General features: G+C 43.9%; 1 protein-coding gene across 1 annotated transcript; it reads right to left on the reverse strand.

Annotated features, from left to right (window-relative positions):
* Nucleotides 1–8572: 8572 nt before the first annotated feature.
* Nol11 (nucleolar protein 11) lies at nt 8573–24792 on the reverse strand. Its single transcript, XM_055592074.1, has 15 exons — nt 24650–24792; nt 23331–23388; nt 21873–22017; nt 20922–21110; nt 19905–19981; nt 18815–18938; nt 18364–18449; nt 16610–16684; nt 15869–16050; nt 14072–14197; nt 13673–13924; nt 12609–12687; nt 12036–12128; nt 9611–9718; nt 8573–9199 (listed from the first exon to the last, which is right to left on the reverse strand). The coding sequence occupies exons 2-15, from the start codon at nt 23370–23372 to the stop codon at nt 9083–9085; spliced, it is 1695 nt and encodes a 564-aa protein (XP_055448049.1). The 5' UTR covers nt 23373–23388; nt 24650–24792; the 3' UTR covers nt 8573–9082.
* Between the last annotated feature and the right edge of the window lie 315 nt (nt 24793–25107).

The raw sequence follows: 25107 nt of genomic DNA on the forward strand, positions 1-25107 counted from the left end.
GAGTCCAGGACAGCCAAGGCTATACAGAGAAACCCTCTCTCAGGGGAAAAAAGAAAAAAAAAAAAAAAAAAAGAGAGAGATGAGGAGTCCCATAGGAAGACCAAGCTACACAACTATTACACATGTGCAGAGGACCTACAGAAATACGTTCTTATGAGGAATGCAGTTCAGCAAAGGGGTCATTGTCAATCCCACTGGACAAGAAGAATAAGACCACCACCACCACCACAATTTTTGAGCCAAATCTGAAGCAAGCTTTATTAAATACTGGCCAGGACGGTAGACACTGGCTGAATTACATTAGCCAGGGCCTCATAAAGGCAAAACCCACAGGCTGCCTATTTCCCACCTTCATTCAGTCCTGATGTACTTCCTGCCCACATACCTCCCACGTAGGTGTGACCAAGCACATTCTGTTTGCTTGGAGCACTCAAGCTTGTTTACAGAAGAGAAAACAAAGCTTGTTACAGTACATGAAAAACAGTCCCAGGGAGTTATCTGTTCTTGGGCGATCAGGACTTTCAGGTTAGAGGCATTTGTACTCTACAGATCTCTGAAACACAATAATTTAAATTTGCCACATGCCAGGGTAGCATTGGCGCACGCCTCTAATCCCAGCACTGAGCAGAGGCAGGGGGATCTCTGAGCCCGAGGCCAGCCTGGCCTACAGAGTGAGTTCCAGCACGGCCAGGACTACACAGAGAGACCCTGTCTCAAACAAAACAAAGCAAATCCAAAAAAAACCCAACACCAAACCGAAAGAAACAGGCAAACAAAAACCAGCAGCGTCACGGTGAGAAGCTTTTCAGGGTTCCCACAACATACGTTCTTGAAGCGGAGTCTGCTGTGCGTGCCCTGCTTGCGTCTTCATGAAGGTTTTAGGGTGCATGTCCCCCAAAAGGTAATGTGAACATAAATGGGGAGAAGATGAAATTATAGTTCTAGTCACAGTTAACTTTAACAAGAAATTCAGAAACGACCAGGGGAAAAAAGTGTACAATGCAAAATTCTCAAGACTTGACCTCTTCTGGCCTCCCCCTCTGTGGTGGATGACCCTGAATTTTTGATCCTCTTTTCTCTGCCTCCCACGACAGGCAGGGGTCACCACACTTGGCTTCTGAGATGCTATGGCTTCTGAGTGCATTAGGCAAGCACTCTAGAGACACAACACTGCCTCCAGTTAGTTATTCTTATTTCTTTCTTTCTTTCTTTCTTTCTTTCTTTCTTTCTTTCTTTCTTTCTTTCTTTCTTTCTTTCTTTCTTTCTTTATACTTTATATCTTACTGTATGGCTCTGGCTGGCCTGGGACTTACTATGCAGGCTCACAGAGGCCTGCTTGCCTTTGCCTCTGGAGTGCTGTTGATTAAAGGCGTCTATCGAAGCTGCCGCTCCAGCTTCCAGCTAGGGATTTCAGTCTAGTTGTGCACACAGACTAGAATGAGCCAGTAAAAAAAAAAAAAAAAAAAAAAATCTGTGTTTACAAAAGTATTTTTGCATTGGTTGAAAAAATATGGATGAAGTCCCATATAAACATACACACACACACACACACACACACACACACACACACACACGTACGTACGTACGTACACATACATACATACATACACACACCCCTTTCCTTAAATTATTATAGAAGACAAGCTAGGCGGTGGTGTCGCACACCTCTGATCCCAGCACTCAGTAGGACAGAGGCAGGCAGATCTCTGAGTTCGAGGCCAGCCTGGTCATCAGAGCAAGTTCCAGGACTACACAGGGCTACACAGAGAGACCCTGTCTGGAAATACAAACAAACAAACAAAAACGAATTCAAACCTGAGTGTATTACCTCATCTACTGTGTTTTGCCTGCATGTGTGTCTGTGCAGGTGCCCAGACAGCCCAGAAGAAGGTGTCAAAGCCTCTAGAACCAGAGTTACAGATGGCTGTAAGCCATCATGGGGTGCATGGGAATCGAACCTGGGTTGATCTGGAAGAGCAGCCTGTGTTCTCACCCACTGAGCCATCTCTCCAGCACCTCCACCCTGATCCCTAACGCACCCTCTTGATCAAGAGCAAAGCTTTGCCTCGTTCAAATACTTCCTTCGGACTGCTGGTCACTTTCTTTGCAACCCGGAACTTATTTCTAACAAAAGGCAAAACCTACTTACTTTTGGAACTAAAGTTTTCATCCCCTCCCAAGCGCTCAGCACACAGTGGGGGATTACATCTGGGGAGTCACGAGCCAGCATCTCCTCATTTCAGGGCTCTGATGACGACAAACCAAAGGAACGACTCCTTCCATGGCTGGCTTCATGACCCAGTGGGTTTGGGGGGTCACCCAGAGAAATCTGGGGGGTTGTTCATAGGAGTGTGGGGGACTCAGCTACTTCTCTAAAAGCCCACTGCGGCGTGGGTGAGGAACTTGTAGCTAAGTGGGCTGCGAAGTCCCCTTTCCCTGGCAATTGTTTCCTGCCTACAGAAGGTCTGAGCCCAAAGGCTCCCCCGAGATTCAGGGCAGGTTATTAGCCGTGAGCACCTTCAAAAGAGCGTTTCAAAAGAGTCACACCACGCAAAGATGCAGCGACACGGAATACACATTACCATTTGCAAGGAGGGGAACCAGGGGACGCAAAGGAAGGTTCCCAGGGATGCGAGACCAGCCCTGCAGGGAAAACTGCAGCCCGGGACGCCTGCCTGTAGAGCGATGCTGTCAACACCACCTGTTCGGGGCCCGGTCCTACCCCTCAGTCTTTCCCGTCTGCAGCCCGCTGGGCTTCCCCTCGGGCCGGCCCTCTTGCTGCCTGTGGCTTTCCTAGGCAGATGTGTGGCAGATGTGTGGCGTGTGGCATCCGCACTGTCCTGCGGCCTCCACCGCAGCCCTCCTAGTTTTCCTGGGGGCGGGGGTAGAGACTCTCAGGTGGCCTCTTAGGCACGAGGGCCTCTCACCTCCACCTGTGGGCCTGCACGCGCACACGCTGAAATAAATGTTAACATCATTAAAGTGACTTCAAGACTACCCGGTGGGTCTCGAGAAGAAAACAAAACAACAAAAAGCCAGCCAATGAGGAGGCTGACAAGCCGGCTCAGCACGTAAAGGGTCTGACTGCCGAGGTTCAAGGCCTGGGGACCCACCTAGGAGTTTGACTGTGGCCCTCGCCACCCTCATACTCACACACGCACAGGCCTGCACACACATGCACGGCAGTAACAGGTAAAACTTTAAAAAAGGAATGCCAACCAGGAGGCATCAGTCGTTCACACTGCCCGCCTCCCGTGTGATGTCAGAGGCTCACTCATTTGCAAGAGGGTACAAGAAAACAAACAAGCAAACAAACAAACAAACAAACAAAGGCGTTACATTGAGTTGCTGAGGTGCCCTGGCGGGTCTGTTAAGCCAGTGTTCGCGTTTCGTAAGCGCCGTAGCTGCTGCTTCTCTCAGTGATGGGTTCTAAAGAGGAGCTAACATTCCCCAGCATCTCCTGAGCTCACTCCACGCGCGGGGTACGCGGCGGCTCCCGCAGGGAGTGTAAGGGGAACATCGTGGTACGGCCGGAGCGCTCTGAACAGACGCGGACATGAATGTATCAGCTGCCTCCCCAGGCTTCAGGAAACCCAGTTTTCTTCCTTTTGTGTGTGTGAATGGCGCGTGCACACGTGTGAGTGCCGTGGTGCTGGAGCGGAGGGTCAGGTGACTTGGGTGTGGGTCGCACCTTCCGCTGTGTTCGCAGGTGGGCTCTCTTTGCTGTTTGTAGGTGTTGGCACAGGCAGGGTGAGCTGCCCCGTGAGTGAGCTGAGCTTCTGAGGTTTCTCCTGTTTCTGCCTCTCTTCTCCATACAGGAACGCTGGGATCTGTATGCACGTGACCTCGCCCAGCTTTATGCGGGCTCTGGGGACTTGAACTCAGATCCTCATGCTTGTGCGGCAAGCACTTATCCTCAGAAGCTCAGCTCACAGGGCAGACTCTTGGTTGCAGCCAGGTGTGGTGGTGCAGAGCTTGAGGGTCAGAGGCAGGCGTATCTGTGAGTTTGAGGCCAGCCTGGACAGCCAGGGCTACACAAAGAAACCCCGTCTCAAAAAACAAATGAAACACTTGGTTGCTACGCCTATGTAGGCTCAGTGGTTAACAGACAATCCTTAGTGTTTGTTCCGTGTGCCTGCAATGCAAAGAAAGCTTTTTTTTTTCCTTCCCCCAGAGACAGTGTTTCTCTGTGTAACCTTGGAATTCGCTCTGTAGACCAGGCTGCCCTGGGACTCAGAGATCTGCCTGCCCCTGCCTCCCCTAGTGCTGGGATCACAGGCGTGTGCCCCGACGCCTGGCTTTGGGGATTGCTTTATCTCTACAGCCTCTTTAGCTCACAGCATGACTGCAGTCATGCAGGAGCTGGAGGTCCTGGTTCCCAAGGAGATTAGCCTGCAGGACAGAAGGGAGAAGGAGAGAGAGAGAGAGAGAGAGAGAGAGAGAGAGAGAGAGAGAGAGAGAGAAACACATCCAAGAGTCAGAGGGCAACCGGGTATGGACACCCAGCCAGGAGGACAGGAGGAGGAGGGATACCTGGCCTCAGGAATGATTGCCACATTGAAATTTTTTCTTTCTGACTATTGTGGCCTCAATATATATTCCTTTTCCGTCCAAGCTGGAAGTTCCACGGAGAAGCATCTGTGAGTAGTTGCAGGGGCTACAGGGGAAGCTGGAAGGACATGCATTTCTGTATTTCCTGGCACTGAGGTACTCTGGATGCCGAACAGGTAGAATGGCCCTCAGCCCCCTCTTGGAGCATCCTGGAAGTGCACTGATGGCTTGCTCACAAGATCCGCAAATCAAATCGAGTAGACCAGTTGATTCCCAGGGCCAGGCTCTCCCTGCTGCAACCTCCTGGGTAGGTGGGAAGAGCTTGGGGGAAACACAGGGAAGGCACAGTGAAGGGGCAGGCACACAGTGTTAAGTGTGAACACCCCTGCCTTAGGCAGTTTATCCTGGAACTTCAGGCAAGTTACTGGACCTCTCTGAATCTTGGTTACCTCAGCTACCGACTGGAAATAATAGTAAGTAATAATGCTAATTCTGAGAAAAGCTAGTATCTGGAGTATCTGGAAGACAGCTGATAGACTAAACTGAATCCAGGGCCGTGAAGGTGTGAGGCAAGGCCTCTTCCACTGACCACACCCAGTCTAGTGTTAGCAGGTGTTTTGTTGTTTTAGTTGATTTTTTTTAACATTTATTTATTATGTATACAGTGTTCTGCCTGCATGTATGCCTGCATGCCAGGAGAGGGCACCAGATCTCATTACAGATGGCTGCTGGGAATTGAACTCAGGACCTTTGAAAGAGCAGCCAGTGCTCAAAAGTTAAGAGCACCATCTCTCCAGCCTGTTTTTGTTTTGTTTGCTTTAGACAAGTCTCAGCTGAGGCAAAGCACAAGGTAGTCAGCCTTTTGGGATGGGATTACAGACATGCTTCACTATTTTTCATTTAAAATAACTGCATGTGTATGCGTGCTTGTGTATGAGACATAAGTGCACAGGTCTGTGTGGGTACATATGTGTATCTAAGTGAGTATGTGTGTATGCCAGAGAACTACCTTGTATAATGCCTTTTTGTTGTTTTTCCAAGACAGGGTTTCTCTGTGTAGCCTTGGTTGTCCTGAACTCCTTTTGTAGACCAGGCTGGCCTTGAACTCACAGAGATCTGCCTGCCTATGCCTCCCTGAATGCTGGGATAACAGGCTTGTGCAGCACTGCAACCGCCTCATAAGTAACTTTTGAACCTGAGTTCCAGGGTAGCCAAGGCTAAACAGAGAAACCCTGCCTGGAAAAACCAAAGCCTAATTACTCAGCTGAGAAATGGCCTTCATCGTCCTGGCCTGTGGGCACAACTGTGGGGCATTTACTCCCTGTGGGGGAGGACCCAGCCCACTGTGAGTGATAAAATTCCTGGGCAGGTGGGCCTAGGCTATAAAAGCTACAGGGGTTCTCTCTCAACCTGTGGGTCAGGACTGCTTTGACAAGACTCTATCTTCAAAAATATTTACATTATGACCTTGAACTTCTAAGCCTCTTGGCTCCACCTCCCAAGTGCTGGGTTTACAGGAGAGTGCCATCCTGCTAGTCAGCACTTCTGAATAGTCTAACACCCCTGGAGATATAAACCTTACTCACTGAGGGTCTAGCTCCAATTCCCCTGTATTTCTAACAGTATTCTTGGAACTATCCTTCTAAATACTGGTCGATGCCTTGTGGCTGTCAACACAGGCTTGAGATGGACTGACAAAGACCAGGCAACATGTTTTTCTATTTATTTGCTGATTTATTTTTGTAGTACTTGGGTACACTCTTGAGGTCTGTTGTATGTTAGGCAAACACTTGATCGCTGAGCCACATTCCCAGCCTCAAGACTTCTTAAAGGCTAACTAGCAAACCAGGCCTGGTGGTGGACATCTGTAATCCCGGTACTCTGAACACTTAGGCAGGAGGATTTCAAGTTTGAGGCCAGCCTAGGCTATATGGAGGGTAGCATCTGTCACAAAAGAGAAACAAGCTGGGCTTGTCCTCAAGCTAAACTTAAGGACAGCCTGGTCTAGAGAGTTTAGGACACCCAGGGCTGTTACACAAAGAAACCCTGTCTCAAAGAGAGAGGGGGGAGAGAAGAAGGGGAGGTGGGAGGCTAGTTAATTAGCAAGTGAACTCTTGGCCATCTTGCAGCATCTTCTGGAAAGCTTGCCGATTCAGCTATGCTGGAGACACTGCAGAGTTCTCCGGCTGAGCCCAAGTACCAATTGTCACTGGGCTTCCAAGACAAACATGCTCACAGTGACTTTGCTCAGTGGTCTCCTAGAAGAGGCAAGGTTTTCCCTCACTCCCCTGGGAGGTGCTCACTAAATACTCCCAGGACTGAGGCACTCCTGGAGTGGCTGTTTCAGTGTCTCTTTTCTTCACTGGGTGAGATGGGGGCTCAGTGAGGGTGGCCTCAATCGGTGCTTTCCAGGCAAGCATCCCAGCAAGGGAGCCCCACCCCCAGCTCTCTCTGCTTTGATTTATTGGTAATTCCTATACAAGGTTTTGTTAATGCTTAACAGACTTTTCTTTGCAAAATTCTTTTTCTCAAGGTTCGTGTGTTGGTTTGAGTGTATGAGTATTTGTGTGTGTGGTTGCAAGTGCCTGACTGAGGCCTTTCTGGAAGAGAATGTCCGATTCCTTGGAGCGGGAGTTACAGGTATTTGAGGAATATATGGCTGGTAACACAGATGTGGAGATCTCAACTGAATAAAAAAAAAAAAATCCTGTCTCAAAAGGGGGGGGATGAACTAGGCCCTTTCCTTTCCTCCCCTAATTTGCTTTCAGTCAGAATTTTTTTTTCTTTTACTTTTATGTCACTTAATCCAATGTGTATGTTTGCCTGCGGAGGACAGCATAGAACATGCCCAAAGTGGTTGTTAGGAACTAAACTGAACTGAGCCATCTCTCCAACTCTGGTGTTTCATCACGGCAACAGAGAAGCAAACTAGACACAAGACCATGCAGCACGGATGCTGTTTACTGCACGTTGTGCACCCATGGCCCCGTGCTTTGAGTGTGCAAGGGAAAGGAGGCCTTGCTCTGAATTCAGCGTATCACCCGCTGTCCCTGCATGTCCTTATGAAATCCTCCCTTACTTCCTAAACTTAGTAACTTAGTTGCAATTAGTATTTGACGGCAATTAAAAATAAAGTGGTACTTATTCTGTAATTCATATTCTTGTCTAGTTACATTTCATCACCTATACAAAAACAACCGGATGCTTTAAGCTTCAGGAATTTGCTTCCATTAATATTTATAAGCCAAATTATTAAAATTCCCGTCAAGATTTAATAAGGCCACTACACAGAAGCTAAGTTCAAGTGACAAGAAATACCTGCTTTCAGCATACTTCTATTTGGTTTTTGTTTATTTTTCCGGGAAAACATAACATGTAACCCAGGTTGGCTCTGAATCCTATGCTGATCTAACCTTCCTGCTTCTGCCTCCTAAATGATGGGATTATGGTGTGTACCTGGCTTTTGTTTGACTCTCCCCTACCCCCATCAGCCTCTGTGTAGCCCTGGCAGTCCTGGAACTCATTTTGTAAGACCAGGCTGGCCTCAAACTCAGAGATCTGCTTGCCTTTGCCTCCTGAATGCTGGGATTAAAGGTGTGTGCCACTGGGCTGGAGAAGTCCTGAGTTCAACTCCTGAAACCACATGGTGGTACATAACCATCTATGTCTGGCCCTTCACATGGATTCCAGGGATGAAACTCAAGTCAGGCTTAAAGCTTGCAGCCATATTTATCCAGGAAGCTCCACTGGCCTCAGGAAAACTATTCTTTAGGATAGACATTTTCATTACTAAGATTTTGTAATTTAAACCGATTTTTACCACTATCCTTGTTACACAGTTCGTCTGAGACATCACACTGCAGAAGGAAAATTTCTCAACCCCTGTGCAGGGAGGAGAGATGGCAGTAGGTGAAGATGGAGAAGAAGCACGAGGCAGCACACACTAGGCAGTCCTGAGTGCTCCCCACACAGCTAGGCTGGAGCAACTTCCAACTGAAACACATTCTCCCTACATCCACTCTTCAGAGATGGTTTGTTCTTTTATTAAAAGAAAAACTATTCAAAATGTATGGTAAGAAATTAGACCTTTATCAGTACACAAATAAGTTTACTCAAAAGCAGATCAATCCCATGTTTAAAAAATGTTCATAACCTTCTTCTAGGGATGTCTGTATCCTAGAAGCCATTTGTGTGGAACCTGTGGCACAGAGGAATGGTGACTCATGATGGTCCAGGTCCTCACACTTCTCTGTAGACACTGAGTGATGATACAAACAAAACGTTCTTCCCTGGATGAACAGGGAGATTCATATAAAGAATTCCATCAAGCTAGGCGTGGCGGCCACACCTTTAACTCCAACATTCGGAAGGGAGAAGCAGGTGGATCTCCATGAGTTTGAGGCCAGCCTGGTCTACATAGTGAGTTCCAGTATAGCCAGGGCTACATAGTGAGACCCTGTCTCAAAAAAACCAAAACCAAACCTAAAAGACAGAGAGGTCCGTAAAATGTCCATGAAGGATAACCCCACTATCAGAAGAGCTCCAGCACTTCAATGGAGTATAGTCCTCTACTGCTCTTCTCCTGATTTAACTTCTGTAGCTCCCGAAAACTTACTTCAATCTTGTTGAGCTCTGAATAGATGGAGATCTGAGGAAGAAAAAAAGACTTAGACTGACTTCGGAACCCCACATATAGCGTGACTTCCATCACTACTAACAGCTTTCCAAACATTTTTCTTTTCTGGTACTGGAATGAATCAAGGGCCTTGAGTATGCTTTGTTCCCTATACCACTAGATGACTCTCACATCTTCACAAACAAATTTTAAGAATAAGGTGTATGGACTATACCTATGTTCAATTAGTTTTTCTGAGACAAGGTATTGCTAGAAACAGGCTACTATCCCTTGGACCTGCAAGATGAGAAGAGAAAACCAACTCTCTAAAGATGTGCTCTAACCTACATTTTCAGGCTCTGATACCCACCCACCCCTACCAACACACACACAGACCCCACTCAAATTAAAATTATTAACCTAAAATACTAAATAACCACAAACCTGAGATTTCACAAAATTGTAAAGATTAAGCAAGAGTCTTTTTGCTTCTGGTATCATTAAGACAACAGTAAAATTAGCATCTAGAAGTAGGCATATCCAATCCATAATCTGGAGAGAGATACAGAAAGATTAATTGATTAATTCAAGTCCTTCCATGGTCTCAAACTCAAGAAAAACAAATCTTATTTTGGTTGTTGTTTTTCAGACAGGATTTCCCTTTGTAGCTCTGGCTGTCCTGGAACCCACTATGTCGACTAGAGAGCTGCCTGCCTCTGCCTCTCAAGAGTGCTGGGATTACGGTGTGCACCCCCCCTCCCCCCGCCATCAATCTTCACGAAAGCCTGACAGAGTAATTCCTAGGAAGGTGAATGGGTGTGGCGGCCCCACTGTAAGCTGAGCGCTCTGGAGGTGGAAGTGAGACGACTGCTGTGAGCTCCGCTGGGCTACAGGGGACCAAAAAACAGACAGAGCACTTTCTTTTAGATGATTCCCTGTAGTTCCAAGAGAGCCCAGCTGTCTTCTATGCTGTCAGACACATCACAGACATAGTATTACAGCTACCATGAGCTAAACTGAACACAAAGCAAATAAAATATTTACACAAGTATGCTCACATCTCTACACTACCAAATACTTTACAAAATACGAAAAGACACTAAGAAAGCATTTCTATTTGTAAAGGGGCATTATCTCTATGAGACTCCCTGCACCAAAGTAGATCTCAGCACTTGAGAGTTCAAGGCCTATGTGAGCTCTAGAGTGATAGTCTGCCTCAAAAGAACAAAACAAAAACAAGAAAATAAATAGCTAAATATACAATATATATGACTCAATGAGTTAAACAGAGAAAATGAAGCCATAAATATATCAGGAAAAGAAAGATAGCTGTTTTTATAACCTTTAAGGAAGAGTCCAGTGTATCTTATAGCATACAAATTAAAATTTGCCTAGAAAAACTGCACTGAAAAGATGAAGAGGGACTGGACTATTGGCAATTCCCAGTTGTCGGTGAGAGGTGTTGGCTTAGTCACGGGAAGGTGCTCCTGAGCTAGTGGCCAATCTCCAGCCATGCTCAGACTTAGAGGGTCTCTCACACACAGACCTGAATGTGAAGGGAATCTCAGGAAGAAAGGTTTCAGCAGAAAAGGGAAGAGGGCTTAACAGAGAGAAAAGGACCGAAGCCCTGTATACAAAACACATGGAACTGTCAAAGAATAAATCAAGAAATTACAAACAGTAACAAGATAAATGATACTCAATACACAAGAACTGTTTAAAAATACACCCAAAACAGGAAATACAACACAAAGACCCTGACTAAATATCTCACTAAAAGGAAGAAAGAAAAACAATTATACCCTCTAGTGTCAAAGAAACAGTAAGAAAAACAAGGCAACGCAATGTCCCCTACCTGATAAGCAAGAGTAAAGCTTGACAATAATAGCAGGTGTGGGCAGAATGTGGAAACTAAGGCCCAAACTTCAGGGGTAGGCCCCGTCACAACTCTTTGGAAAGGTAATCTGGCATTCTGAAAACTGAAAATACATGCCTGTTTCACTCAGTGTTTCTCTGTGGGAATGTACCCACAAGGACATCTATGTGAAGATTAGCACTAAAGCTTATGTATGTTGCAAAAATTTGCAAGCAACCTGTTTACCAAGAGGGGAGGAGACACAAAGATGGATGTACCAGGGCAGAACAAGTCTGCAACATGTCCTGAGACAAAGAATCAAACTACAGAACACAGTACACACTAACGCTCTGTGTCAGAGGCAAAAATCAAAGACAGGTAAGCTTGTGTCTAAAAACAGTATTTCTAGATACAAAATAAATGTTTCTGGTTTTTGTTTGTTTTTCAAGACAGGGTTTCTTTGTATAGCCCTGGCTGTCCTGGAATTCACTCTGTAGACCAGGCTGGCCTCAGACTCAGAGATCCACCTGCCTCTGCGTATCGAGTGCTGAGATTAAAGGTGTGCACCATCATGTCCAGCTCCATAAAAGGAGTTTGATGTTGGTTATCTCTAAGAAGGGCAGAGGAGTTTACTTTTTTGAGGCCAGGTCTCCCTATGAGAACTCATTATGTAGATCAGACTAGTCTTGAACTCACAGAGATTCACCTGCTCCTGACTTCTGAGTACTAGGATCAAAGGCATGTGAAACCACAGCTGGTCCCGAAGTTTTCTTCTTGAAACTTTTTGGATATAGGAACTTCAAACTACAAAGATGACTCTGGGATTTTGTACTCCAGAATCATGCCTCTAGCTATCCACCCACTGAACAGAGAGGTCCTCTCCAGTCCAGAAGAGTGCACAAGGGAAGAGACGACATCTTCTCTCCTCTTGGATGGCGGGGAGAAATTGGTTATGGAACTCCAGGGTTGACACTGCACGCAAGGTTTCTGTACAAAGGCAAAAAGATGTCTGACCTGGCTCACGGTTGGAGGGCTTTTTCCAGGAAGAGTCATGGCAGCATTGCCACTACACTTCAGATAGAGGAAATACAAATACTGGAGAAATAGCTGTGAAAGGGAAAAAGAGGAGCATAAATTACCACTTTGGTAGGAAAATGTTCCCTACAAATAAACCCAACAGACAGTAGAAAAAAAAATTACAAAGCTGTTCAATTAAATTATCCATCAAATAAATGCACATGTAACAAGTATATGGTGACAGAAACAAGTAAAATGAGTCTCTGTCACCACCAAGAGCAAAGGTCAGTAAACAACATGTAACAAAGAATTTCTCTTTTCTTTCTTCTTCTCATGTCTCTTCAGTGTTAACTGGCCTAACCTGGTTTCTAAGTACAGCAGAAAGAACATATCAAAGTCCATCACCCCCATATTACCCTATTTCCTGAGCAATTTTCTCCATGTGTGGGCTCACTTCCCTCTGACACATATGGAAGTATCCCATGGTGTTCAGAATGGCCTACTGTTGCTCAAAGCTACGTGCACAACTTCAACCAGAAACAAAACACACAAGGTGTGCAGGGCACTCACCGTGATATGCTTCCCAGGGATGTCCTTCAAGTGTGGCAGGAGGAAGGGCTCACTGTATGCTGAATGAAGGACGGCATTTCTACTCAGGACTAAAGGAAAATCTTCAACAGAGGAAAGGCACACTTCTGGAAGTAGTTTTCTTTCTTGGTTTAGAAAGGGCCTATCACCAACACTCCCACTGTCAGGGACCAGGGAGACTGCTCATTTGTAAACAATTCTTTTTAAAGAATGGTGGGGCCTGCACATTACTACAGCCTCCGCTGCTCCTTTTTCTTTCTCTTTTTGCGGATACAGACTCTTACTCTAGACCAAACTGGCCATGACCTCACTACACAGTCCAGGCTGGCCTTGATCATCTAGCAATCCTTCTGCTTCAGTTTACTAGGTGTTGAGATTATAGGTACGAGGTCTAGTATTAGTTTCCTAATTAAGAAAAAAAAAAAATAGGTCACAGGCCCGGAGAGATGGCTCAGCAGTTAAGTGCACTGGCTGCTCTTGCAGAGGTCCTGAGTTCAATTCCCAGTAACTACATGGTGGCTCACAACTGTCTGTAACACCCACAGATATAACATATAGGCAAAACACTGATGTACATAAAATAAAAATAAATTATTCTTTAAAAAAATGGGTCACAAATAACTTGGTGGCACACACCTGCTATTTTGTCACGTAGGAATTAGAGACAAGAGGATGCCAATGCTGTCCTTGGCTACTGGAACAACATCTCAGGACGAAACCAAACCAAAACAAACAATAATAGAATCCCTAAAGGAAACAGACATAAATGGCTGGGGAAGGCAGCGCTAATGTAGAGTGTTTGCCAAGTATGCATACGACCACAGGTATAATCCACTCCTATGCACGCACACAACGCAAGAGAGAGAGAGACAGAGACAGAGAGACAAGAGAGAACAGGTTTAATAAATTAATTGAAGGCAACATGAATGGAATCCATTTTAAGCAGATACTGAAAAAGCAGAAAAACAATCGATCATGCCCTAGCTGATGAGCATATAACTATAACCTGACAGACACAGTACAATGGAAACTGTCTGGAAGGATACAATAGAGCTGCTCGCTTTGGCATCACAGGACATGAGGTCACAGGGAATGAGATGGTCTCCTTTGTTGCATCTCCAGCCTGTTTATTTAATTGCCGACTATCTGTACTGCAGCCACTGTCTTCGGGACTGAAGCCATTTTGAACAATTTCAGTCTGTTCTTCTGTTTCCTTTTTCTCATCTTGTATGGTATCACTATAATCAAAAACTGACTCCATATTGATATTAATGTCTCGAAGACAGTCATCACCAATGCTACGATGTTAATTGAAAGCAAGAGGTTAATTCTTTTCACTATTTGAACTTCCAAGGTTCATTTTCTAAGCATTTAACATTTTCGAAGTCAAATGAGTCATAGATTCAAATGACGTCAAGGGAATGAAAGCACAGGTTCTAACTAACCTCAAGAAAAGTTTTAAGCAAGCACAGGTGGTGGACTCAGGAATGTCAGGGAACTGCTGTAGACACAGCTGTAACATCTGTATGTCCGTGCGCTCTAGGGCAATCTCCATCAAGCCAGGGCACAAGCTGAGATCAAAAGTAAGACAGTTACGATTTTATATATATATATAAACCATTAAAAAAATTAAGACAGTTTATTTTATGAATATACATTTCTGTATATATTTCTGTGCACCACACGTGTGCCTGGTGTCTATGAAAGCCAGAAGAGAGCACTAGATTCCCTGGTACTTATGAGCTACCAAGTAGCTGCTAGGAAAATAAACCCAGGCCCTTTACAAGAAGAGCAAGTGTTTTCTAGCACCATGTTTTTGTTTTTGTTTTTTTTTTTTAAAGACAGAATCACTATGTAGTCTGGACTGACCTCAAACTCATGATCTCCCTGCCTTGGCCCACTAAGTAATAGGATTATTGGCATGCAGCATCACCATTGTCTTAGTTTCTTGTAAGACAGGGTTTCCCTGTGTAACTATCCTTGAACTAGATTTGCAGACCTGGCTGGCCTGGTCCACCCACCTCCTAAGTTAGGGGTTACTGTCGCCGCACAGTATCTTAAGTTTCTTTATTAGCTGCTGTGGTAACCTATGTGGTTCTTAGGCTACTGGAATGTTTTGAGGGTACAATGTGGAAGAGTTTGGTATTTGGAGTTCAGAGAGCAGTTAACTGCTGAAAGGAAAGCTTGAGAGGCCATTCAGGTGGGAACTTAAAAGCAGCAATGCTAAGAGAAATGTGGACAGTGGAACAAGAGACTTAGGAACTGGGCTACGGGCCATTTGTACGTATTCTGACCAAGAATTTGGCTTTCTCTGCCCATACCTTGAGAACACACATGGAGCTGAACTGAGCAATAACAGATTAGTTTGTTTTGTAGAGGAAATTTCAAAAGAGATCAGTTAGTTTGCTACTGAGAAGCCATCTGTAACTATTAAAGAGCTCAATACCAATTAACTAGAAACCTTTTGAGCAACACTGGACAATAAGAAACCTGTTCCAAGGGAAAAACTCCATCCTTCTGAGGATCTATCACGTGAATATACAGGTTCATTTAAAGGAAATCTAAGATAAAGGAGGCCCCTGCTCCTCAAATGTAACTGCCTAGCAAAGCGTTTCCCCATGGCCAGCACAAAAGAGCTGATACAGCCGTGCTCCGAGCCACACATTATTCGTGCAGTAATGGTCTGAGGGCAAAGATGCCAAAACCAAGGCCAGGCAATGTATGGCAGGACTGAGTCCCTATAAAGAAGATTCACATACCCACTGTGTGTAAAGACCTATGAAGGTGAGGTCTATGTGGCGAAGCCCACATCACCCTTGCACCAGGAAAGAGAACTAAGACTACAGAACTAAGAACTATGCTTTGGTTATGCATATTCGTGTGATATTAAGTTATGCATGCTTACTTATGAGTCGGTATGTACGTATGTGTGTGTGTGCATGTGTGCATGCGTCTGTGGAGGCCCTAGAGTAATGCTGAGTGGCTTCCTCCATTGCTCTTCACCGTGTAAGAGGCAGGGTCTCCCTAGAGATTAAAGTTTGGCCCTCATTCACCGGGACTGCAGGTGGGCTGCCATACCCTACCACACTGTTAGGGGCTCAGGGAGGCTGAATTCCAGTGCTCACATTGAACTCTCTGAGCCACCTCCTCAGGAACATTTTTACATAGGAAAAAAAAGAATCGCAAATACAAAAAACAAGGTAAAGAAAATGCTGAATATGAAGTGTGAGACACACGTCTACCTGTAGGAAAGCACATGCGTCTGAATGAGCTGCATCAGACAGTTCCGGGGGTAAAATGATGGTTCTGCTTTACATCTTCCCAGAAGTCCTGCTACTATATCTCCAATTATAGTATGAAAGTCAGGTGTTGACTTAGCCAAAAATTTACGTAGTTCTACTTCAATGTGTTTTTCTGAATCTTTCTGAAAGGGTAAAATTAATGAAATTTAGTCTGGTACATTAAGAAATATCACTCTGAACTAAAAAATAATCCTCCCAGCACAACATTTCCTCAAAAGACAAGTAATATCCATGCAACCCACTGAAGCAAGGCGACATTAAATTCCACAACACACTGCAAAGGAGGAAAAATCCAAGGGTTTATAAATCCAGATACGCAGAGTCTCCATTACAAACATAGTGCAGAGTCTGAGATACAGGAGGTCAGCACCAGATTGCTAATCTCATCACATAACAGAGTCAAATAAGGCCAAGTTTTGTACAGGCTCTGATGAGGTTAACACATGTAGAACGGAGCTGGAGAGATGGCTCTACAGTAAGAGTACTTGCTGCTCTTGCAGATGACATGGGTTCAACTCCCAGGCACTCTGGTGTATATATATGAATATGCACATTCATATACATATAATAATCACCAGAACTGTGAGACAAGTGCCTTTACCCACTAGGCCATCTCATCACCCCTATTTCCAGTCTTGAAAACAAAAACAACACAAACAAAAGCCAACCAACCAAATTTACCTTTATTATTGATAAAAGTTGTTTAAATCCTGGAACTTCTGGCTGTAAAGCTGCTTCAGTTTTTTTTCTCCTTAGCTGTAAGTAAATAGATTGATTAGGTTTTTAAAATAATGCAAAAGACTTATAGTCTCTAAATAGTCCTGGGTGTCCTGAAACTCACTATATATATGCCAGGCTGGCCTCAAACTCAAAAAGTTCTACCTGCCTCTGCCTTCTGGGTGTTGGGATTAAAAGTCAATGTCACTGTGCCCAACTAGGCTTACTTTTTGTGCAAGCGTATTTTGCCTACACGTATGCATGTGTAGCATTTTAAGGACCTGGTCCCATGGAGGTCAGAAGAGGGGAGTGGGATCCCCTGATGGTTTTGAGCTACCATGTGGATGCTAGGAACAAACCCTACTCTTTTGTAAGAAGAGCCAGGACTCTTAACCACTAGGTCACCTCTCCAGCTCCAAGATTTTCTTTATAAGTATAGGTCAACCTGTGTTTCAGTGAATTTATGTGTACGTGAATGCAGGTGCCTCAGGAGGCCACAAGAGACATTGGGTTCCCCTGGAGTTGGAGTTATAGGCAGCTGTGAGCTGCCTGAAATGACTGCTGGGACCCAAACTTGTGCTCTTTGCAAGAGCAGTGAGCACTCATAACTGCTGAGCCATCTTTCCAACCCCAATCACATTTTTAAAAAAGATTTATTTATTTATTAATTATGTATACAGAGTTCTGCCTAAATGTACACCTGCACGACAGAATAGGACACCAGATCTCATTATAGATGGTTGTGAGCCACCATGTGGTTGCTGGGAATTGAACTCAGGACCTTTGGAAGAACAGTCAGTGCTCTTAACCTCTGAGCCATCTCTCCAGCCCCCAATCACATATTTTTAAAAACAAGCTTTATTGTAAATTAAGTACTTTTATTACAACTTTGAAATGAAATACATTGTTTTTTTTGTTTTCGTTTTTTTTTTTTTTAACTTAGGCTGGCCTGAAACTCACTATGTAGCTCAAACTTGTAATCCTCCCTACCCGGCTTCCTAGGTGCTGAAATTTGGGCCATGAGTTACCACATCCAACTTTGGTTCTAGTTTTTTTTTTTTTCTAAACTTAAAATAAAACCTCTATACCCAGGAGGGCATTACTGCTAATTGCAAACTGGCCTATTTTCCTACCTAGAACTTCGTTGATTCCACACACATCCCCACGTTAACACACCCTGAAGCTGGAGAGAACCCAGTATCAGCACTGAGAACATTCGCTGCATGTGCAGAGGACCAGGGTTGGGCCCCAGCATTACCATGGCAGTTTACAGCCACCTATAACCACAGTTCCAGGGGCTCCGGCTCTTCACCTTGGCTGGCAGAGCACATATATTTTTGGGCACATAAACATAAATAAATATTAAAAAAATTACCAGCTAGATTTGCCAAGTATTATTTTGGATAAAGACTATTGAAGTTATAATGCCCTGTTACTAAGATCAAAGTACAAGACGTATATAGATATGAGCCTTTCCTGTTTTTTTTTTTTGTTTGTTTGTTTGTTTGTTTTTTCATTTTTTCTTTCTGAGGCAGGGTTTCTCTGTGTACTGTTGGCTGTCCTGGACTCACTTTGTAGACCAGGCTGGCCCCAAACCACAGAGATCCCCCTGCCTCTGGTCCCTGAACGCTGGGTTTACAGGCGTGTGCCACTATACTTGGCTGTTTTTTTTTTTTTTTAATTCACACTAACAATTTTCATTCAACCACTGAACTTACAGTTCTTGACTGGTCTGCACTGTAGGACCCACGTTCATATCCTGAACACGTTTCCCAGTTTACAAAATGGGGCATGGAATGAGTGCCTAAGGAAACACAAAACATAAATTACTGGACTATTTGACCTAACATCATCAAATTCAAGAATAAAAAGAAAACTAATCATACACAATTTACAAGAGGTTTCAAGGAAGGTGACAGTGGCACACACCTTTAATCCTAGCACCAAGGAGGCAGGTGGATCTCTGAATTAGAAGCCAGCTTGGTCTACAAAGTGACCTTATTCAAGGTGAATAAAGGCTACAAAGAGAAAAATCTATCTAGAAAAACCCAAAGAAAAGGAAAAAAATGAAAAGAAAAATAAAAGAAAAGAAGAAGAGAAAGAAAAGAAATCAGGAGCTGATAAAATGGTCTGTGTTGGTAAACAAAAAAAAAAAAGAGGGGTTCCCACCTGACTCTTGTGTATGTTTGAGCTTTCCAAGAGCACTCGCTAGACATGAGACTTCACACTTGTACGGAATCACAGTTAGACATTTTCCATGTAGCATAAATAATATTTCCCCATGGTACCAGAGCTGAAAAAGAAGGAAGCATATATTTTTCTGAGATCTGACTCTATAAAAGCCTGTAACTTATTTTATTAGCATGTGTTCACTGTACCAAATGATGGATTTCACATCTCCCCTCACACACACTCACACCCTTGTTTACTGTCCCACTTCCTCCTGCTGCTCAGTCTCTTCTTTCCACATCCCTGCTCCACTCACATCTCTTATACAAATTTAAGTCTAGATTCAGCAATGAAAGAAAAATCTAATTTTTAAAAGATTTTACCTACTTTTCCTACAAACTAATTGGTCTCATCTGAAATCAGCTGTAATTTAGTGCTTTGAAAGTCATACGTAGGCAGGCAGTGGTGGCAGAGACTTTAATCCCAGAACTCTAGAGGCAGAGGCAGGCGGGTCTCTTGAGTTCAAGATTAGCCTGGTCTATAGAGCAAGGTCCAGGACACAGAGAAACCCTGTCTCAAAACAAACAACCAACCAACAACAAAACAAAACAAAAAAACAAAACCAAAGAAACAAGATCATGAATATATATAATCTGTTAAAACAAAAACCCAGTCAAGCTGTAATCCCGGTACTTGGGAGGCAGAGGTAGGCAGATCTCTGTGAGTTACAGGCCAGCCTGGTCTACAAAGAGAGTCCAGGACAGCCAAGGTTACACAGAGAAACCCTGTCTCAAAAAACTAAAAACAAACAAACAAAAACCCAACCAAATGTAATCTCTTAGGTAAAAAAGTAAAATGTAATTCTAGTTTTCCTCAGAGGACAGCTAATAGAAACCCAATTAACCAATAGCACAATAGCACATGTCTAGAATTCTGGGCACTCAAGAGGCGGAGGCAGGAGGATTACAAGTTTGAGCCACCCTGGGCTACATAGTAATGAGTTAATACCTTACCTCAACCAAAACCCTAAACCTGAACAAAACAAAACAAAAAACCAAAACCAACAAACAAAGAGAAAAATCAAACTTACTTGCCCACTGGTTCCTTGTGGCAACTCCTTTGACGTCTGTAATGTTTGAAACTTTATGTTCCATATGGAGAGGCATTCTATAATGTAAGTTACAAAAGTTCAGAAACAGACCTAATAGAAACATATACTATCCTGGCACAAAGGAAGGAGGCAGAGGTACACACACAAGTTTGCTTTATGTATAAAAATGAGTGCCAGAGAAATTCAAATAAATGAGGCACAGGGTAGGTAGGAAGTGGAGTGGAAAAGGCCTGGGGAGGTCAAGATAGCAGATCTGAGTCTGTAATTAAGAACACTGATGCTCTTCCAGAGGACCTGGGTTCAATTCCTAGCACCCACATGGTAGCTCACAACTGTCTGAAATTTCAAGATCTGGAACCCTCAGACATAAATGCAGGCAAAACACAAACACTCATAAAATAAAAATAAATTATCAAAACAAAACCCAACAACATTTAAGATAGAAGAGCCCAGACCAGAAGACCTCCCTATTGAATTCAACATTCATAAAATGAGCAGCGAACTCTTTTAGTCCTAACCCTCCAGTAAGTCCATATTACCCTGAGACCGAAGCACACACACAGGCATGCATGCGCACACAGAGAGGCATGCACTAACACACAAATAAATAAAACTTGACAAAGTTGCTGGGACAAAAGCAACACGTAAAACCAGCTGTGTTCCTACAACCTACAAAGGGAAGCTCTAAAAAGGAAACAACATTTACATTAGCATTTAAAAGAGTAATTTAACCAAGGAAGGAAACGACTGACTTACAGTACAAACCACAAAAAACTGGTAGAAACCAAGGAAAACACCACCAGATGGAATTCATGAACTGGAAGATGACACGGGCATGGTGGTACATGCCTGTAATGCTAGTGCTTGGGAAGCTGGGGTAGGAGGACCCTGAGATCAGGGCTAGCCTGGGCTACATAGTGAGCTTCTGCTGAGAACGAAGAGAGCTGACAGAGACTGGCGGCTAAAAGCTAAATTTGATTCTTAGTGATCTGTTACCCTTCGAAGCTGGAAGTGGCGGTCCCAGGACTGCTACGTGGTCTTGATCGAGGACGGTGAGGGCTACACCATTTCGAGCACCGCCAGACACAACTGCCTTGAGCATCAATGCTCTAACCAACCTCTGATTTTTTTCTGTGTCACTTGAATATATTGGTATCAAGGTTTCATACATACATCCATCAGAGCCTGTTGGGAGCAAATATGTGTTGTTTAGCAATGGGAAAAGGACAGTTTATATCTACTGGGGTGTTTCTAAGACTACACGTCCATAAATAACACAATTAGATCATTTATATCACTCTACGCTTTCCCTCAAAATATATATTAAATTTTTTATAAATGGGGTCAGTAAAATGGTTTGCAAGGTAAAGGCACTCCACCAAGCCTGACACCCTGAGTATGATCGCTGGAGCCTATACGATGGAGAGAGAGTCAAGGCACATGCACACAAGAACACACACTAAATAATGCCAAAGATACGTGTGTGAGTATAGGGATGCACTGGAGGTGTAACTCAGCTGGCCTTGCCCTCTGTGCACATGGCCTTCAGTTTAATCCCTAGGACCACATAAAACCAGCCTGTACACGCCTCTGTAGTCTTAGCATCTGGAAGGTAGAGGCAGGAGGAGCAGAACGATCATCTTTAGCTAGCTGTGACTTCTTTGTGTAACAGAGCAATGGCTGTTCTGGGCTAGCTCTGTAGACCAGGCTGGCCTCAAACGCAGAGATCTGCCTGCCTCTGCCTCCTGAGTGCTAGAATTAAAAAGCATGGACCACAATGGCTGGCTTGTGATTTTTTTAAATAGGTATTGTATTTGTTGTTGTTTATGACAAGCCAAACAAAAAAGTTGTATGAATGGCTACAGCAGACAACTGCAGAGAGTTTAAGAACCTACATCATCGACAGCCCTAACAGCCATCCACCACCCCACACTAAGGAAAACTCACTCAGTGACATCAAGGAGATGAATTTCCCATCCACACGTGCAGTAAAATTTGGTTTAACAGATTTTTCTTCTTTTCCAAGTAAGAGTGTGTATTTGCTTAAGGTGTGCGATTTACACAATTGTACGTAAGCAAAATAATTCTCATGCTGAAAAAAAAGATATAATAATAATAATAATAATAATAATAATAATAATAATAATAACAACAACAACAATCTCACTTCAACCTAGAAGTTACTGCTCCATTCTAATTACTTCAATAAATAGTTAAAACCTGCTTGCCCAGCTGGCTGTGGTGGCACATACCTATAATCCTAGCACTTGGGAGGCAAAGACAAGAAAAATGCATCAAGTTCCAGGCTGCTAAGGATTGCAGAGGAGCTGCATCATTGAGCTCTATTAAACCCTTGTCTTCTCAGATCGGGTCTTACTATGTAGCCCAAACTGACCTTAAACGCTTCATCTTCCTGCCCCATTCTCCCAAGTGCTGGGAGTAATGGCATGTTGTAATTATAGGCATAGCTTCTCTTAAATTTGGGGAACTGGGCAGCAGAAGACCTGGGGACCCAGGGCTCAGCAGCAGTCAGAAGGCCATGGGGTTAAGGAAGTACAACAAAGACAAGAAGTAGATTTCCGTCACCAAGTTAGACCACCTGGTCAAGGACATGAAGATCAAGTCCCTAGAGGATCTGCCTGTTCTCCCTGCTACCCAGGACTTCCTGGAGCATCCAAAAAGGATGAAGCTCTAAAGATCGAAGCACTGCGGAAGCAAGAGTAGGGCTGGCCGGCAGACCTGGTTCAAGGCTTCTATTGCTATTGGGGACTACAAGAGTCATGTTTGACTTGGTGTTAAGTGGTCTAAGGAGGTAGCTTCTGCCATCTGAGGGTCCGCTGTCTTGGCCAAGCTTTCTATTTTCCCTGTATGGGAAAGGGCTAATGGGAAACAAGATTTGCAAGCCTCACTGTCCCATGCAAAGACAGGCTGTTGTGGCTCTATGTCTTTTCCCTGCCCCCAGAGGCAATGACATCTCTCTCTCTCTGTGCTCAAGCACCAGCCAGTTACCACCATCTTTGATACCATCTCCAAGACCAACAGCTACCAGATCCCACACTCCTGGAAAGAGATTGTGTTCACCAAGTCCCCCAACCAGGAAATCATGATCATCTTGTGAAAATCCACACTGGAGTTTCCATTTAGAGGATACAGGCTCCAGCTGTGGATGCTACATGGGGTTCTTATAGCATAAAAATAAAGAGAATCAAGTCTGCTAAAAAAATAAAATAAAATAAAAAGGCATAGAAATAGTTCAACAGGCATAGAATGGTTCAGTTTAGGCAAAAAACTACCACTTTAATGTTCACAAAAGAAACAATCTTCTAAGAGAAATAGTAAAATTACAATTTAGTTTTGAAAATAACGTTTCTTTAAAAAAGACCAGAAATTGAAGATGTCACTTACATTTTCAGTAATAAAAATTAAAACAGGTTGCTTAAATAACATGAAAACCTCTGACCACCTTTAAAAAAGAATGAAAAGTTAGAAAACACAAAATCAGTTGAGAAATGCTATTTATCAATTGCACTTAAAAAACTATTATGTTTTTGGAGGCAGGGCAACAGGGAACTCCTACTTCAGTAATACAGTCACTCTCTGTCTCTGTCAAATGCATCTCAGGAGATAGCATAGGTTGGTTAAACTTCCCAGAAAATAATGAAAACTGTGAGGGTGGGGGTGAGAGGAGTCAGCAGTCCTTTAAGGACCGAGTCTCCCATCCCTCCTCATCAGAATTACTTTGAGGACTAGCATTCTTAGGGTAAATTAGAATCTTATCTGCCTTCTACAATCGACAGAGAATGAGCCATAGCAAAGCCGAAGGATCCACAACTAGGGTAGCATTGTCAGTCTGTGGCAAAGTGGTGACTAGAACCCAAAGGTTGCCACTCCTCGAACAGCTGCTCACATCTTTAGAGGCACTTGGGGTCAATCTAAGATCAAGCTGTTCACCTGCTCATTTAGCACAGATCTTTGCTTTTAGGAATTTAGTTTCCATAAGGTAGACCTGAAGACGCCAAAGGTAAATTGAACAGGGAATGTGATAAAGTAATGAGCACGGGAGAGATGGAAGTCATGACTGTCCATGTGAAGGAACTATTTACCCAGCATTATTCCAGAGCCTGGGAAAGCAGAGGCCTTACAGCACCACCATCGGATCACCTCTTGCTACCAAGGAATGGTTTTGTCTAGGGAAAAGGGCTGTGGCTTGGCAGCTGAGCAGTAGGACAGAACCAGAGTTTGGACTCCAGTATCATCCACTTCATTCACAAAGAGCTGACTATCCAGGTCTCTGATGTTTGACCAGGACTATGGTCGTTTCTTTATCATTCACTATTCCACAGGCTCACAGGCTCTTGGAAATTTTGCTCAGTGTCTCATAAGTGCTTTCTTTTTAAAATTCAAGGTCTTAATATGTAGTCCCTGCCTGCCAAGAACTTGTTATGCAGACCAGGCTGACCTCAAACTCAAGAGACCTGACTGCCTCTGTCTCTCCAGTACTATACCCAGCAGTAAGTGGAGTTTAATTAGGGTGTTTTTTTCTTAGGATTCCAGGGATTCACTCTAGGATTCAAACCTGCTACTCAGGGCTACACCACTGAATTATACCACAGCCCTTTATGTTTCTAAGCAAAAATACCTTTAAACACAGGAAAGAATGTAGTAAAGTAATTCAAAGTGCACTTTCTACTGGTAAAAACTCGTAACTGAGTATTGGAACTTACCTGATCACTTCCTCCTCAGGTATGACAGCTTCAATGTTCTGCTGAGGCTCTGCAAGCAATGCTTCTAACCCACGAGCAGCACCTCTGCGGAACAGCACCAATGGTTCTGTCCTTTGTACTGAGTGGATCCTATGGACCTCAGCTGACAGCTGGAAAAAAATGTTCCAGGTATTTTAAGTTTTATTCTAAAAGAAGACACATACTACAATACAGATATTTACAGCTGTCTAGCTATGTAGTCTGGGTTGGCCTTGGATTTATGATTCTGCTTTAGCCTCCCAAGAGGCTGACATTACCAGCATGTGCTATCACACCAGGCCTAAAAGATTTATTTATGCTAAGAATACTAGCACATGCCTTTAATCTCAGCTCTTGGGAGGCAGAGGCTGGAGGATCTCTGAGTTCAAGGCCAGCCTGGTCTTTATATCAAGTTCCAGGACAGCCAGAGCTACACAGCA

The sequence above is a fragment of the Psammomys obesus genome, unplaced genomic scaffold, assembly GCF_907164565.1.
Source record: "Psammomys obesus unplaced genomic scaffold, mPsaObe1.curated_primary_1811, whole genome shotgun sequence".
Classification (NCBI taxonomy): domain Eukaryota; kingdom Metazoa; phylum Chordata; class Mammalia; order Rodentia; family Muridae; genus Psammomys; species Psammomys obesus.